The sequence below is a fragment of the Gasterosteus aculeatus genome, chromosome 9, assembly GCF_964276395.1.
Source record: "Gasterosteus aculeatus chromosome 9, fGasAcu3.hap1.1, whole genome shotgun sequence".
Taxonomy (NCBI): Eukaryota; Metazoa; Chordata; class Actinopteri; order Perciformes; family Gasterosteidae; genus Gasterosteus; species Gasterosteus aculeatus.
Genome location: NC_135696.1, coordinates 12,902,467 through 12,919,919, shown reverse-complemented (window position 1 = coordinate 12,919,919; position 17,453 = coordinate 12,902,467). Strand labels below are relative to the sequence as shown.

Below are 17,453 nucleotides of genomic sequence, written 5' to 3'. Positions count from 1 at the left end.
ACATCACTTTGAACCAATAGTGACAAATCCCTGGATTATGAGTGTAGGCGGGACTTCCTAACAAATCAAGCATCGCGGCCTCTACTGAAGGGCACTCTTCTCGTTCTGTCTGCATAGGGGTCGAGCTGATAAAGGTAAGTCCTAACACATTCACAAAATAACACATTTCACGTTTGGTTCAACAAGCAGCCCGATTAGTAATTCACCCCACTTGTCTTTAACACGCCCCTGTTCGGCATTTTGTTATTTAACGTTAACGAACGGTGTGAAAATGCAACCGACGCTAGCTCAGATAGCAGGCTACATATTAGCCATCTTGCTCTAACGTCAACGTTAGTTACTGACCGATGAAGTCCATGAATGAAATGTGGGGCTGAGAAAAACCGATGCGTGAAGCAAACACAATAGATGCGTCTATAATCAAGTATTTCGCAAAAGTGTGTTTTTAGCGTCTTGACATTGTTAGCAAGAAATTATCTTAACAGCACGCAAAGCCAACCGCAATCTGTCCTGTCAAGAGTTGTGATATTGTATCAAATGTTGAGTGATTTATACCAGGTTAAACGTCCTGTTTTTTAATTTAAATTGCTGATTCTATTTTGCTTTTAAATTTACTTGTTCCCTGGGCCCAAGGTGACTTCTTTAAAGTTTAAACAAACTTTACCAAAACCCAGATATAATGAACATATATTTGCTTATTTTCATAAGTCTGCATTGTATACACAGGATCTTGCCATCATACTTTTTGTTAATGCTTTTCCTGTCATTCAAGTGTTTTCTTTCAGCTACCTACGTTAAAGATTGAATTAAGCTCATGTTCTGTATTAATGACTCATTTATTCTCCTTGTTTTAGGACCATTAACCATCAATAATGGGGGGACACGACGCAGGATCCCAGCACCAGTTCACTGGGTTTGCAAAGTACTTCAATGCATACACAATCACAGGAAGGAGGAATGTGAGTTCACCTTACCTATAATTTAATAATTTCATGCGTAACAGTGAAACTGACAAGGAAGCTGAATCTTTAATGATATTCCCATTAAGCATCCTTTTTTTATCCCCTCAGTGTGTTTTGGCCACATATGCCAGCATACTAGCCATTGGCCTTTTCTTCAAATTGAAGCCCAAGAAACAGGCCGCTGTCACTGAAAAGTGATCATGTAAGTCTTTACTTCTTATCTTCCAAATCCATTGTACTTTAGGAAAGTGTTCATTTACCTTAAAACCCTCATTATCTCCTTTCAGGTGTCCATTTAGGTCGTTTCTAACAGCTGGTAGAGGAGGAAGCATCTGGACATGCTTGTAAAAAAAATATGACTGTTTGGTTTCCCCATGTAAACAATAAAGAACATTTATGCCCAAACCATAGAAAACATGTTTTTTATTTACAGTGTACAACAATATAAAATACTATAATACGGAGATGTTAGCCTAGTGTTGAAAAAAGCTGTACTCGTGGCAGTGATAAAAAAGGAAAAGTCTTCAATCAACAATGGCACTTGTCATGGCGACGAGCTGTCTGCAATAAATCCGCTCCTGTGGACTCAACTCTCATGGATTGTAGGAACCAGCAGCCAACAGCAGGTTCCTGCGGGTGAAGTGAAGGTTTATGACCGGTGTGGATTTTGACATGTAGGTTCCCAGCAGAAGCTCCTGGGAGTTGTCTTGTAGATGGACGTGTCCCGTAGCTGCCGTGAAGTCATCCGTCTCCAAATCATCAAATGCTTTCGTAGCGTTCCACAGGCGAACCGTGTTGTCCATTGAGCCTAGGACAACAAGACCCCAGTCAATGCAAGCTTAATTGAAGAAAAAAAACTCAAATCTGCATGTGAACACATTGAGGTTAATCATTCTCTAAAGAGTATCTTTAAAAAAAATGGCCATTAATACATATTCAATTTATGTCAAATTAAAATGTCACCCACCGGAGGCGAGGATCTCCCCGTCTCTGCTGAACCGCAGTGAGTAGATGGAGTCCGTGTGGCCTTTGAGCTCCCCAATCATCAGCCCGTGACCAATGTCCCACAGAAGCACTCTGCTGTCAGTGGCTCCCGAAGCCAAGAACTTTCCATTGGGGGAGAAGGCCAGCGCGTGGATAGGACCCTGGAAGAGAAGAGTCGACGGCTGGCTGAGTAGTGTTCAATGCAGCGTGCAGTTCTTGAGTAACAGTGTAAACCTGTGACTCTTTTGCATACTTAGAAATGATAGAATCAAAGACTCCCGGCTGTACGCAGAGCATTAAATGGGGAAATGGATATTTTTTTATTGGCATCAACCTGTTTTTCTTCTAGATATGAAGAAGTCAAACTGAGCTGCATCACTCCTCTCTGTGCAGATAGCAAATTAAACGTAACCGTAATAACATCGAAAAAAAACAATTTTGTTAAATGCTTAACTTCATTACTTCGGACAAGGGATTAGGCGTTCATGCCCCTACAGCAGAAAATGAAACCACAGATAAGGGGCTCTGCTCTGGAGACTCATCTGACCTTGTGGCCGGTGAAGATGCGCACGCAGCTTCCGTTCAGGACGTCCCACAGTCGGATGGTGCGGTCAGAGGAACCGGTGGCCACGTAGTTGGAGTTGGGGTGGAAGCGGGTGCAAGTCACGTCGGCGAGGTGACCGGAAAATATCCTCAGTGGCTGGTAGTGATCTGTTGCCCACAGACTGAGAGAGCGAGCGCCATGTTGGACAATCATGCACACGGACAGTGTTTTTTTTTCTTCTCTGAACTGAAGCATGAGAGAGAAAAAAAGTTTCTTACCGGGCAACTCTGTCATGTCCCCCGGAGACAAAATAGTACCCGTGGGGGGAAAAGTGGGTGTCCCACACTGGGTAGTTGTGACCTTTGTAGCCCACCAGACAAGTGAATGTTTGGAGGCTCCACAGCCGGACCGTACCATCTTCAGAACTCGATAGCAAGTAGTTTCTGAGAGCCAAAGGCAGAAGGTCAACAGGAATGACAAGAATTATAAAAAGTTAGATGTTAATGCTACAGAACCGATTGTAAATGCTCTAATTTTACTACACACAGACTACGGTTTCACCAAAGTAGAAAGACTGGACCGGCTGCACAGAACAACTAAGCTCACAGGTCTGATGACATTAATCCCTTTTCATCTCCTTCGCACCGGCTGTGTCCGCAATCATTTTAAGCAGCTTTTAATTACTTAAAAAACAACATTTAATATAATGAATTAAAAGGTTTGACACTTCAGTGTACATCCGATCTCTCATTTCCGTATGACCTGCTCGCATTTTGAGGTCTTTATCTGAATTTTAAAAAATGAAAAATACAACTTTACTGCATCGCCTCCTCCCCCCCATGCGGTTTTGAGGTTCTGCCAATTAAAATGTTTAATTTGGTCTGTTTAGTTGTTGTATTCTATTACTGCTGTGTTTTTATGTGTTCTTTGCGTACTGTTTGAAGAACTAACTGTTTAAATAAGGGCTCCACAAATACCGACATTGTGATTATGATTCTACCTGTCTGGGCTGAAGCTGATGCCGTACACCGGCCCACTGTGTCCGTACAGGATCTTCAACTCGCTGGCCGTCTTCTCGTCCATGATCCTCTCCAGCACGTCGTCCGACTCTTTGTCAATCAGATTCAAGTCTTGAGAGAGAAGAGAGACCCGTGTTATAGAAAGTCTGGAGGACAGCGTGCCTCGTCGCCATGGTCACGGTCTCTTGCACTGTACCTGCTGCAGACTTGACCTTGCGCAGTTTTTTCGGCGTGACACTCCACACGCGCACCGTGGAGTCAGCGAAGCCTCCTGCGATCAGGCTGGAGTCGTCCGTGAAGTCCACTGCCGTCAGACCCTGCCGCGACAATTGGACACGGATCCAGTTTGACCTGCGTTCACACTTTCTGCTGTCCGTCACTTGCTCGCTGAGGAGTTAATGGTACCTGGTAAGCGTTGAGGAAAGAGTAGAAGCAGATGGAGGGAAGGTTCTCTGGTCCCAGGCGGATCCTCTTGGTCGCCTCCTTCATGTACATGATCTTGTCCAGCTTGTCGGAGTCCTTCAGTTCTGGAAGAGGGATCCTGGAAAAAAAAACAATGTTGGCGGTCACTGTGTGCTGGATCCACTAGCAGGTTTGGGTTTCAAAAAAAACAAAAAAGGAGCTTACAAGTGATAAGATCAATAACTGAAATTATTTTAAACTTGAGAATATGTGAAGGCTGTGGCAGGTGCAACACTATTAACGGTCTTGTCCTGTGTGGATAAGCACTTCCCTTCAAATTAAAAATGAATGCGTGTACTCGACGTGGCATGCGACCGCTCTGGCAGCAACATTAGATGATGGAGACAGAACAAACGGAGCCCGGGTCCATCTTTCTGTTTACAAATGTGAAATATCTTCCTACCTAGTCTGTTGAGGTGCATTGGGGTCTTGTTTCTTGCTCTTGGAGCCCACGCTGTCCTTTTTGGGTTTCTTCTTCTTCGGTTTACCCTCCTCGTTCTCCGCCTCTTCATCCTCATCATCAAGGGGCAGCTCAATTTCTGGTTCCTTCAGCAGTCCGTAGTAAACCTGATTGAATGAGAATAAAACAAGAACGCGCCATGAATTCAGCAATTGTGGGAAAACGCTGTTGAGGAGACAAAGGAAAGAAAAAGATATGTGTGAATCCCACCTTGGCCTTGTTGGCCTCTCGTTTGGCCTCTCCGGCCAAGCTGCCGGACATGGCGTCGATCTGGCTCTTGCTGCGCGGCATGCCATCGAAGATGTCGATGTACAGGTGCTCTTGTATGATGTTCCAGATCTGGTTGTTCTGGCGCTCCTGCAGGTGCCTCTTCAGCAGCTGGTAAGAGTCCCGGGAGATGCGCAGGACAAACTTGCTGGTGCGGAAGTCCAGCAGGGTCTCGTTGCCTCGCATGTGCTCCCGCTTGGAAAGGCTGGACAGAATCCGCAGGTCGTCCTCGTAGTAACACTCCTGATCGCCGCGGAACCTGTGGAGGGGAGAAACAAACGAAGCACGTTTCATCCACTGTGCAGGATTGAACGCAAAGACCAAATGCAGAAAGATGCGTGGAGGAAACTCACTTTTCAAAGAACGCCTTGGCCTCGCTTTCGTAATTGTTGTACACCAGTTCCAGGTACATGTGCACGAACAGCGGGTAGAAGACCTGGGACAGCTCTGCCCGGTGACAGTCCAACACGGACTCTATGAACCTCTTCAGGCCGTTGTAGTAAACCGGGTACAGCTTTGGGTCTCCCTGCTGGCTGTAAGCGGACAGCACCACGTTGACGTCTGGCTGGTCCTCGCCAGCAGCTGTTAAGAGAAGACGCCTCAGTGAGATTTGATACCCCAACTAGTCATTTAGGTGAACAAATAGTGTAAACTTGTGAGGTGACCACTGAGCCAGTGTGGAACAGCCGTGTGGTTTTGAATCTTCGCAATCAAAACAAAAAGTTACTCATTGGAAATTGTGGGTTAATTTGAATGAAATTGTTTTTCTAAAGAAACAAGACCAAAACAAATGTGGCATCCCCAACAACACATTACAAAGTCAACAGACAACAGATTACAATGTGACCCGAGCATCCTTCCTTACACACCTCCTTTATGAAACGTACTCGTAGTGAGTTAATGTGCATGTCTGGTCACTGGAATTAGGATAATACAATAGTCGTAAACGTGATAGTAAATCGCTTATTTCAAACTCTGGTTGATGCCAAACAGCGTTTCTCGCGGTAACACTCGAGTAGCCCGGTTGTTTGTCGCACCTTTAGTTGGCGCCTGAACGACAGCGGAGGATGAGGCGGTCACACGGCTGAGAAGGGAGCTCGCATCCGCGGCGCCCAGGTCACCGCCTGCCACACCACCAGCGGCGGCACCACCAGCGGCACCACCCGAACCCGCCGCGGACGAGTCCGCCCCCTTCAGATCGAGCGAATCCTCCGGCAATCCCGCTTCGCGACGCAAAATGTCCACGGACTCGGTCAGTTTGTTCTTTTTGAGGAATTGCAGCACCGCCAGCAGCGTCTGCTGGTCCTCCGGCGCTGCGGCCGCGGGTTTGGCGCCCGCAGCCGGCGCCCCGGAGCCGGGGGACGCGGAGGCCGCTCTCCCGTCGTTTGTACTGTTACTCCCACAGCCATCGTTCGATGGTTCGGTTTTTATGTCTTTTTCTTCGACCGCGTCTACCGGACCACCTTGCACGGCCGCCATTTTAAAAATGAAATGCGCATGTGCGAGGTTTAAAAACGGGAAACGTTAGTCGCGTAAGATCAGTTCACCTGATTGGTTGTTTTTGAGGAAACGTCATCGCGTACGGAGCAGAAGTCCCGCCTTCCGCAGCACCAGCGTGCGTAACGCGGTGGAAACTGGTCTGCTGGTGTTAATTTTAACAAATTCTGAAAATATAACATCAATCATCAATCAACGAGTTCATTTTATCTCTAGCAGTTCTATAATTAGATACTTCCTTATTTAGCTCGCATAAAATATTGTACCTGTTGTTATTTTCATTCTAGTGAAACTCTTTTAAACTATGTATTTGAGCACTGATTATCATATAAAACGTGAAAATAGTTTGTACTTTAAAATGAATAGGGTTTTTTATTTATAGTTAATGACATACCATTTTGCACCAGATGGTGGCACTTTAGTCCCACATAACCTGCACAGTGTGTTGAGTGTAACAGATGTTGAAAAGAAACCAAGACGGAACAAATAATAATCGTCATTATTGCTTACTTTACCAATTATTGAGATAAATCAATTATGTGTTTTGAAAATGTCATCAAATAAAAAGCTTCCACCAGACAGACCTGGATGCCTTCATATGTTTTTTTCTTCTAAAAAAGTAACTGTGAACAAAAAACAGATCCACGAACATCCACGTTTTGGAAGCTGAGACCATTGGATTCTCTTTGTTGCAACATGTTGTTTTCAGACATAAATATAATGGCCATAACCTCATGGTTTCAAGACCGCAGAGCACAGCGCTTGTTCTTGGCACATCCCTCTGTGCTCCACGGTCTAATTTCAAAACTAACTTATACTTAAAACACAAAGAATGAATGTCAGTCACTGGGTGATGCAATAAAGCGAGGAACATATATGTTTTAAGTAGCATTGTGATTGACAGCTCAACATTGAGTTTTGCACTCCTCCTAAATTTATTTAATTTGAGCAGCGGAGAAAAATACACAACAAATATTAATGACTATTCTATTCCATTCAGAGAGATCTTCCATCTCTCACAATGGAAAGATCCCTGCACAATAACACACCTTCTCCCCTCTCTGAACACTCTTAACCCTCAGAGATACACTGAAAACCTGACTTTGCATTACTTGGGTCAGCGCAGCATGTTTTCATTTCCAGGGGACTGTCAGCAGCAAATCAGACCTTTATAGCATTTTAGTTTTGTTTTCAAAAAGTACACAAATGTTTTTTTTCACTGGCAGCATTTCTCATTCATACAGTGTACAGTATCTAAGATCAGTCTTAATTCTAACACCTCATGAAATACAATAAATGCACATTATTTTTCGTGGAGGTCAGATGCAGTTGTAGAAGCAGGAGGTTCACAGCAGGAGCAGTAGGGAGCTGTATGACATTACGTGGGCGTAGCTCTGTGAGGAGGAGCGATGGTGATGAGGTGGGGATGTTTGGTGGGTGCAGGAGACAAACACATCAATATGAGAGGCTCAGGGCGCGGCCATCAGTGCAGGTTCATTGTAGCGCTGCAATGAGGGAGCGTGAGGAGGATTCATGACTGCTTTAATGTGTTAATGTATGTGATATAAAATACAAAGTATTACCATATGGACCAGTGCTGAAAGACATGTGTCAGGCTAAGTTTGACTAATTTAGGATCTATTAGTGTTCCTTTCACATATATATTAATTACATGTATTTATTCCATGCAGCCCTTCATATGTATTATCAAGTGTCTAGCTCCTGTGCCACCGTAAATAAACTGTGTGGATTGTACTTGATTTCACTCTTGTGTTGAAGTTATTATATTTAAGAAATATATTGTGTTTGATATATTTACTCCTATCAAATAACATTTGATGTAATAACAAGGTAATAAGGAGATCTCTTGTGGGCTGGTGGCAGCTGGCCAGCGTTAACATTGATTTGAAAGTAAACTGGGGGATTTCATGCTGCAGTCAGTACTTGAGGATTGCATAGGGGAGGGAAGTCGGAGACTACGAGCTTTTGACGTACAGACCCTGACAATTCCAATCAACTTTCATACATAAGTTGATGTACACGTTTGATTTCCTGCAATGGTATTAACTAGTCTAGATGTTGTTACACGTCAAGCAATAACATTTTTTTTTCCCAAGAATTGTCTACTTTTTCCCCAAAGCTTTTTAGATTTGATCAAACCATGATCGTCACAAAACCCACTTCTGTAACCTTTTGTCTTAAGCTATACGCCAGTTTGGTGTGTGCGGTCTTATATTCAATATATGTAAAGCAGCTCACATCCTCCCCTCAATAGTAATGAAATGTTCAGTAGCGAGAGACGAAACCGTCCTTCCACACCTCAACGATGACTTTTCTCTCTCTTTGTGCCGAAGCTGGAGAATTCTCCCACCAACCCCCCACCTCTCTCTCTCCCACCCCCCCCTTTCCTCTCCCTCTGCCCCGCTCTGCCGCTCGGTGTCAGGAGGCAGCAGGGTGTGGCATCACCCTGCAGAGACAGCTCTGCAGGAGCACACAAACACCACCAAAGAAAACCTTTTCATGTGCACTTAAACCCCTGGAATTAATGTTGCTGCACAAGGAAAGCAAACCGTCATGCACTCCAAACATGAGACTTTCATGTGAACCGTTCCTGTTCTAAGATCTTACATCCCCGTAATACTGGTGGTGCTGATAACCACTGACGTGCGCCAAGGATTCAAATTAAAAAGCTTTTTTTTGTGTTCACATGCGCTTCAGGAGATGCGCTGTTACTGACGTCCCCTAAAGCTGTTTATTTGCCAGTAAAAATATCCTCTGATAAATATGGGGGAAGGTTTATAGCAGATGTGCTAATTGGTATTGATGGCATCCCCCCCAAGTGTGAAAGAAATGCGCATTTCAGACATTGCACTCATATAGTTTAATATCACTTCTACCAGCGTTCAAGGCATATGCTGTAAAACAAAAAGAAAAAATTACAAAAGCTATTATTAAAATTAGAGTCACTTTAAAGTGTGCGTGTGAATTTTTGTGTGTGAGCCGTGTAGGCCTGGGAGCTCCCATCGGGGCGTTGCAGTTCTAGTCACTTTCAGCGGTCTCGTTTTAACACGCGCACGTACATCCTTTCCCCTGCTGCCAGACGCGGTGCAGTTGAGCTGCATCTAATGATAACGATAAAATAACCACCTATTATAGGACACCATGATGTTTCCCATGGCCTGTGTTTGTCCGTCCTCACATTGGTACACTTGTTCTCCTGCAGGGACACTCAGTAGTGTGAAGCAGACGCTCTGCCATGCTTACCTCCACATTTAATGATTTAAATGAGTTATTACCTTCCAAAAAAAACCCTGCATGTCTACCTATGAGCAGTAAACGGTCAGGAAACGCAGCAAAATCCCTCCTTGAAATTCACAGGTGAATAATTCATGAAGTGCGACTCTCAGAAGAGGTGGAAAATGCCCTAAGAGAAGCAAAAAGGAGTGGGGGAGAGTGTGGGGCCCACGGGGGGTCTGGAGATGAAGGGAGAGAAGGGAGGGTGGAAGGGTAAGGCAGCACGGCCGGTGGGATGGGGACCGGGTCAGGGAACAGAGGGGTGTGGCAGCGCTCGGGATGGGGGGAGGGGGGCTGTAGGCGAGAGAGAAAAGATGGTGCCTCACACGCAGGGAGTGTGCGGTTGGCGGAGAGTCGCTGGAATGAGCCTGTGACAGCGACGGGGGGAGACGCAGGTGCAAAGGAAAGAGTGCGAATGAAACAAAGTCACAGTGAAGCAGATTTCTTGCAACGATGTGAGAAGGGAGCTGAGGATTTATTTTCTGGTAGCCAGGGGCAACGAGGAGGAATCGCATCGTCATCCAGTTTAATCACTCGAGGGTGAAATAAAACAGAGCTGCCGCTCTTGTAATGAACCTGTTGTGAAATCTGTCAGACGTGCGCAGACACACACTTTATAGATTCAACCCTTATTTGCATCGCTCCAATGAAGTTCTTTATCCGACCTGAACTTCGTTGTTTAATAGGATGCAGGTTGCCTACATATTCCCTGAAATCCATCTCAACGTTACTGTGACTCAGGCAAAGCTTTCTGGTTAGATTCTATCCCGTCATTCCTCCTTCTTCCTTCTTCCTTTCGGCCAATACTTGTGTGCGATGGTGCACTTGTGTACGTGCGTGCATTGATGCATCTTTTGCAACCTTTTGCCCATTCAAGCGGAATAATGGGAGGAAAGGCAGAGCTGTGGCACTATAGCGTTCTCCATTTGGGGGCTGAAATGTGCGGAGCTTGCATTATTCAACACTGACCTATACTGGAGGGCTGGATCTTGCACGCAGTTGTCTGCTCTGTTGGTCTCATGGACGAGTGACGGTGGACGTGCAGGAGCAACCTTGTTTAAGTTTGGGCACGTCACGTGAAATGCAGTCTTGACATTGTCAATGTGCCCCCGAGCAAGGCATTTAATCCCTGTCTGCTCAAAGTCTGAGGAAGTTTTAAGTTGTTGCAAAAGTCGTTTAGTCTACTGCGCTATCCGAGTTTTGTAAACTAAAACTATTATGGGGGGAAAAAGAATAACTTGTGGAACTTTCATTCTTGGGATGTGGATGAGTAGATCTGCACCGTTTTAAGGTTTGTTCAATAAAAACAATAAGCAAGGAAATATCGGCCTATTTGCAGTAAGTTAATTGTTGTTGTAAGAGATCAGAATTGGCTGAAGAGCAAAAGAACCAACAGGGATTGACGTTTCAAATGCAGGTGGAACGGTGCCTAAAGCCATCTACCACGTGTGGAGCGTGTTTTTGACCATAATGTAATTTTGTAATCAGTCATTTAATTTGTTCTCACCTCCTGCACAGCCTGTCCTCGTCCTCCGTCTCTCTGCTTAGCATCTCTGTCTGGTCCCTCCCACACGTTTCCTGTCAGTTGATCTAACCAGACACTTCAGCAGCCCCCCCACTGCAGGTCCCTCCCAACACAATGCTGCGCACCACAGTTTCTTTATCACTATAAATAATCCAGGCCCCCCATCTAAAACTAAAAAGGCAGTGAAAGGACATAACAAATTTAAACCGAGAAACACGCAAAGCCCTTATTGAAAGACTCTGATTCGACTCATTATTCCATGCACCCCAAACAGTATGTCTCCATACTACATATTACATAATAACCATTGCTTTTATTTACCGTGTTGTTGTTGAACCACATGTTGTTATTACCCGCCGGAGCTCGGTATATAAAGCTAATTCGCTGCATGAATGTCCTTTGTTCCGAACTCCTTCAAATAGCTTCCCCACCAAATTAGGCTCCTCTGCGGCCCATCGAGCATGTCTAAAGATTATCACACACACAGACACACACAACCCCTCACTCACACACTAACAGACACACACACACACACACACACACACTGAGTGACTGACAGCTGCTGAAAGGCAAACAGATAAAGATCAGAGCCCTGCTTCTTAAAGCCCAAATCAATAATTGTAATTTGTAAAAAACGGTGACATTAGCATTTTAGAGACAAGGGATTAACATATTCCATGTGTACGGTATTGTCTGTGGTTTTTAAGAATATGGCGTGTGGCTGTATTCTCAGCTCTTTTCAATCCCTTCATGAATTAGAATAATTTATTGAGACATGCTGCCCCTCACCCTCCTAGTGTTGGTCACATGGGCAGGATTCTTCCCCTCCAGGACAATAGACGGCCTGATAGAAGCATGTGTGTATCGTGCATAGCAAGCTTTGGTAAATTCCTGCAATCTGTCAATGCAGACCTGTACTAAATCCGGATTGCCTCTGGTAAGCCAAGGTGTTAAGGAGCAGCTTTTCTCTGTAGGTTATCTGGTAATTTGTTCAGAAAGGACCCATTGATTTCCATTCAGTTGCCTGTCATCATGGAGCACAGAGACCTGGGCTACTGCAAGGCCAGAATAGCATCAATCATTCTATCTCTGGCACGTAAAAATATAAATACAAACCTCAAAATACAAACCTTGACTTGAAACCTTGACCACGATTTGCTGTGAGCAGGAGACAGAATGTCAATGGGGACTCAGGGGGGTATATTTACATAAAAAGACACATACACATACACATACACACAGACACATACATACATGCCTGAATGAATATGTGTTCATAGGTACATTCACTCAAAAGCCAAAAGAAGTTTAGATTTAATGCCAAAAAGGAATAAAATCTACAATAATGGAATAAAACAACTATAAACTGGGATATCTAAAGGAGTTCTTATAAAGCACAGAAAATAAGTTAACTTCTTATTTTATATTTGATCTCAATCTCCAATTTCCAATTTCCGTTGTTCAGTAAAATGACTGCAAACTATTTCCCTGAGCAATAACGGGGTGTCTGCACCCTGACGGAGCCTCTAATTATGCCGTTTCATGAGAGAACCCATGCACAGTGTACACCAGCTCGAGTCAATTAGATAACGGTAGGTTGCCAATTTCCTCAACCCCAAAAGAGGGACACAAGGTTTCAATAGCCATACCATAAACCTAATCATTTCAGTGTAATTTTGGCAAACCACTACTGTACTTAGTTGCTTGGATGTATTGTTCATAGTAATAGTCAAGACAATTATTACAAGTTTCTCTCAAATTTCATGTCGTCTTGAAATAGCATTAGACTATAACCATATGCCACAGACACTGAAAAGCTTTAGGCCTAAACCAACCATGGTCAAACTAACTTATCCCAGTTCTCAGCAACACATGGGGGGGCATATCATATTGAATAAGAAAAAAGGCAGACATTTATGTAAGTTATATATTAACATTTTATTATAACTTTATTATGACATTTAAGCATTTAAACATGTCATTTAATGGGTGTAGAACTTTTTTGTTATTGTCCATCCGTCTTCACTGTTTGTCTCTCATACATACATTGTATTGGTGTTGCTATCCTGACCTGTTTATATTGTTTCTTACTATTTTCTTCTTGAATATGTCTCTGTTGTTATCCTCAGTTGTCTGTGTCTTTGCTGTCTGTTTCATGGACCTCCTCTTACCCTGCAGTAAATGACAGAAACAAATGATTATTAGTTTGAGAAATACTGCCGCTAACCTATGAGGTTATGTGTGGGAGTTGCATAAATAAGAATTTTAAATTAACAAACACAGTGAAAAGAAGACTCACCATCTAAGTTACTTCTTCCATGGACTGATTCAAGCTATTTTGTATCCTTCTGCACAGCCTGGTAGAACTCCTTGCATGACAAGTCACAGTTGACAGTGACTAGAAGTTCATTTTTGATCAGCTCTGTGCTGCATCTATTTCTTGAGTTTGACCTTTTATTATTCATCAGTGAGAAGATCCTCTCTACAAAGGCATTTGAGCCTGGCACGCTGAGGACAAATAAGACAATCCTGAACATGTTTATCATGTTGGCTTTCCTTACGTTTTGGAAGATTGCCACCCACTTCTCACTGGTGGATTTATTGGTATCCTTTGTGGCTTTCTGCATTTCCTCCCTGCTAGCACAAAACTCTTCATAGAGCTGATCCATATAAAAAAATTGGCTGTGATTGGAATACGAGACTGGAGCTGTCCCTGACGGGACATATCAAAATCAACCATAAATCGGGATGTCCCGGACAATTCGTGACGGTTTGGCGACCGTAGATAACGGTCTCATGTTTAGGGGGAGTTTAAAACCTAACCTCACAAATGACACATGGGACATCGTGCGCTCGTACACGGTGAAAACCAACAACTACCCTGTGAATCGGCCCACGGATGGATTCATACAGACATGTGATTTATGACCCGTCTGCTCAGGAGCAAACGGCCTTTTAATTAAGAGCCGATGCTGCTTCATCGATCTGCTCTCTAACTACGCGGCGTTGGCTTGCTGTGGATCAGCTGCCCTCGCAACAGACACAGCAGCAGAACCATCTGCAGACCTCCACAACCCTCAGCCGCAGCCTTCACTGGATTCACTCCATTAAGGGAGATAAATATTTTAGTTCTCTTTGCCAGCCGGAAATGTTGCAGGAATTAATTTTGAGAATTGAGTCCCGAAGGCTCAGAATGAGATGCCATCTTTAAATTATGCTCACGCCAAGATAATTGAATGCTTCTGTGGTTTTCCTCCCGTTCAATAGCTGTTAACGTGTGTGCGGTGACACAGTATATCAGCCCCTGGGCGGCCTGCCAATAGCTGAACGACTGCACGTCAGCACCTTTGGCAGAGGGGGGAGGAGTGGGTGGGGGTGGGGGGGGGGGCGGCAGACACACATGCACACGCACACACATGCACACTATGGGCCTGGTGATGGGGGGCCTCGACACGTCTTTGCCTCGTTGGTGTAGTGCAGCAAACAGGGGGGCGGGGCCGAGGCTGCAGAGCCCCCCCCCCCCCCCCCACAAAAGGAGGAGGGACGACGTTGTCATGCGAATAGTAAGATGGACAAACGTCAACGAATTCCATCGATTAATCTGATAGTATTTATGCGTTCAACCGCTAATTCGGAACCTGGTCTTCCAGCGGGCTTCGCCTGCACGGCCTCAGCTGTAGATGAAGGAGCTCGTGGATCTTCAGTGACCTTTCCTCCCACATAGTGAGATGAGAGATGGATGCGTGACCACAAACAATCTCGCCACTGTTTTTTCGTCATCCGTGGCCTGTAACCCCGCACCTGTGCGGCACTGCCAAAACAAATTGATTTCATGGGTTTACGACATCTGTTTCGTGGTTTTTCCCGCTCATTACCAGCCTTTCACACCATTTCATCTGATCAATGGTGACATTTGATTAATGAAAGCAGCCATTAGCGTGATACGCCCTCGTCGCTGCTTTGACTGAGAGAACAATCGCTCCGGCCGGCAATTTCTTCCCCATTGAGTTTTAAGACAATCATAACGCCATATAGTCGTCCTCCGCTGATCTCGAATGATGCCCTGCAATTACCCTGCACTCACCCCTGACTAGCAGCTTAGATTAAATGACTCACTTCCACGGAAATAATCAGCAGCAGTCCATCGCAAATCTCTGTGTTGTTCTTCATGCGTCAAGGTTGAACTGGATATTGCAGCTCAAACGGGCACAGGAGAGTAAGGTGACGGTGGTTCTGTTCGATTCTTTAGCACCATCCCCCTTCTTCCCCCCACACACACTCCACACACACCATCTACAAAGACATTATCACCTTCAGAGGGCGACGGCTGATGTGCACAGCAGTAACAGAGGCGGTTAAACCGATATGTCACTTCACAGCTAAACCAAGAAAGGCAATATTCTACACACAGAAAATGGTATACAATAGGCTTCAACATTTATAACTCACAACATAATGGTTAATAGATGGTTTATTCATGCATTAGAGATCACACATGATGCCTTTGGTAGAAAGGGGCTCAGTCATCATTAGTAAAGGGTCATGAGTTTCTCACAGTAACTGAAATTAGCTTGCTTTCCCCTTTGAAAGTAGCATCTGTGTTCCCATATCACAGCAGGAAGACTAAGAAGCGTTTGAGATGATATTAAACCTTTTGATTAAAGGTTTTGGATATGGTGGCTGCATTAGGGTCACCATTTCAATGCAAATCTTGTTATTTGTAAAGGCTTTTTGACATACATAAGGATTAATGAATTACCGCCATTAAAAATAAATCAACCTTAAGAATATTGTTCATTATTTTCTCTCTCTCTCTCTCTCTCTCTCTCTCTCTCTCTCTCTCTCTCTCTCTCTCTCTCTCTATATATATATATATATATATATATATATATATATATATATATATATATATGCTCCATATAACTGTGTGGCATGTTTCAACAATTCTTCTAAGGCAGCTTTCTAGAGCACACGTTTTAAACCTTTAACAATAGCAATTGTGCTCTTTTGACAGCCACTTACACACCGAAGATGTTATTTCTATCTCAGACCAAGATCTCCTCATTAGTCGGTAAAGTATCGTTGGTTGGTTCAATCTCAGTTATCAGATAATACAAAGACCCTCATCTTCATCTCATTAGGTGCACGTGCCCCCGACCCCCTCAGCTGGCCTATGCACGTCTGTTTGAAGACCACATATACCATGTGGTTCACCACAAGAGACTTGTTGATAAGTGGCCCTCTGGAGGCAGGTGACCTTTATTCCTGCAGCCCTTTGAGTGGGGAAGGGAGTGTCCCTTCATGTCCCCACTTCCTCTGCTGGACAGTGGTAGCCACTGAGGCACTTTAAATCCCCCCACACTAATCTCACCCTTACTGTGACACTGGATGAGAGGACAACTTCAAAAGTGACACTGCTTGTAATGCAGAATGTATCCCAGTTTGATGATAAGTGCTGTGTGTCAGGCTGGGACCAGATACCTTCCCCCTTCCTGTCTTTGTCTCTCTCTCTCTCTCTCTCTCTCTAACGTCTTTGTTCCTCTCTCCTATCAGGTGCTATCCCGGTGATTGGGTTACACCTGTGCTGGCCAATCAGGCCAGGGCTCAACAATAAGAGGAGGAAGACAGAGGGGTTATCCTGCTTTGCTTGACTGCATGGTGACACTGGGAGCAGTTGTGGAGGTTTGTGGGGGGGGGGGGGGGGGGGGGGGTTGTGGAGCCGCAGAACATTGCTACATACAACATTGAACATTGCATCAACAACATAGTGGTTGATGCCTGCAATGTAATTTTGTTATTCTGTTTCCAGAGGTAGGTAGACGGACCTAGTTATTTTATATTCATTTCTTTTGTTTGGGTAACCTCCCCCACTCTGAGTAACAGCTTGTGTTGAAGAGATTTAAGTTGTTTAAGTTTACTGAATATAATAATAAATTGTCTGTATTGCATCAGCTCTTGTGTAATTCCTAAACTTGGCTGTCCTGCATTCGTCCCCACGCCTCCCCGGCACCAGAAGGGGACGTAACAATGAAACCTCATTTACCTGCTCGTCGTTTCTGTGTAGCTAAAAAAACTCCTGTTTTCCTGTTTAAAACTGTTTTAATCTGACTCTTGCTGCTATGTAAAGGGTGCAGACTGTCCCAGGTAAACATTTGTGTGTCATACAGAAATGTGCAGGCTCTTTGTAATCTTAGAAACCAGTCATTATGATCGAATCAGGTTTAATTATCCTCTGTGTTGTAGTCTGATCGTAATTAATCTGTGCAGCACTTCTGCTTCGGCAAAACGAGGAATATGGCCAGGAAAACATTTCTCTATGCTGCTAACTTGTTCTAGAGAAATAGATGTAACGTAGTTATTATTTGCCGTGGTAAAATATCCTATAGTGTTTCTGTGACATTTAAGACATAAACAAAATTAGGAAATTTACCTTTTCTGA

At 44.2% G+C, this 17,453-nt stretch overlaps 2 protein-coding genes across 2 annotated transcripts; one reads left to right on the top strand and one right to left on the bottom strand.

Moving 5' to 3' along the window:
* The first annotated feature begins 2 nt into the window (after positions 1-2).
* atp5md (ATP synthase membrane subunit k) lies at positions 3-1,377 on the top strand. The gene is made up of 4 exons (XM_040186564.2): positions 3-134; positions 855-959; positions 1,071-1,164; positions 1,250-1,377. The coding sequence occupies exons 2-3, from the start codon at positions 873-875 to the stop codon at positions 1,158-1,160; spliced, it is 177 nt and encodes a 58-aa protein (XP_040042498.1). The 5' UTR covers positions 3-134; positions 855-872; the 3' UTR covers positions 1,161-1,164; positions 1,250-1,377.
* Positions 1,369-6,773, bottom strand: taf5 (TAF5 RNA polymerase II, TATA box binding protein (TBP)-associated factor). The gene is made up of 11 exons (XM_040186549.2): positions 5,736-6,773; positions 5,052-5,280; positions 4,642-4,957; positions 4,375-4,538; positions 3,915-4,050; positions 3,706-3,826; positions 3,491-3,620; positions 2,769-2,933; positions 2,494-2,671; positions 1,930-2,107; positions 1,369-1,770 (listed from the first exon to the last, which is right to left on the bottom strand). The coding sequence occupies exons 1-11, from the start codon at positions 6,175-6,177 to the stop codon at positions 1,556-1,558; spliced, it is 2,274 nt and encodes a 757-aa protein (XP_040042483.2). The 5' UTR covers positions 6,178-6,773; the 3' UTR covers positions 1,369-1,555.
* Positions 6,774-17,453: the final 10,680 nt, after the last annotated feature.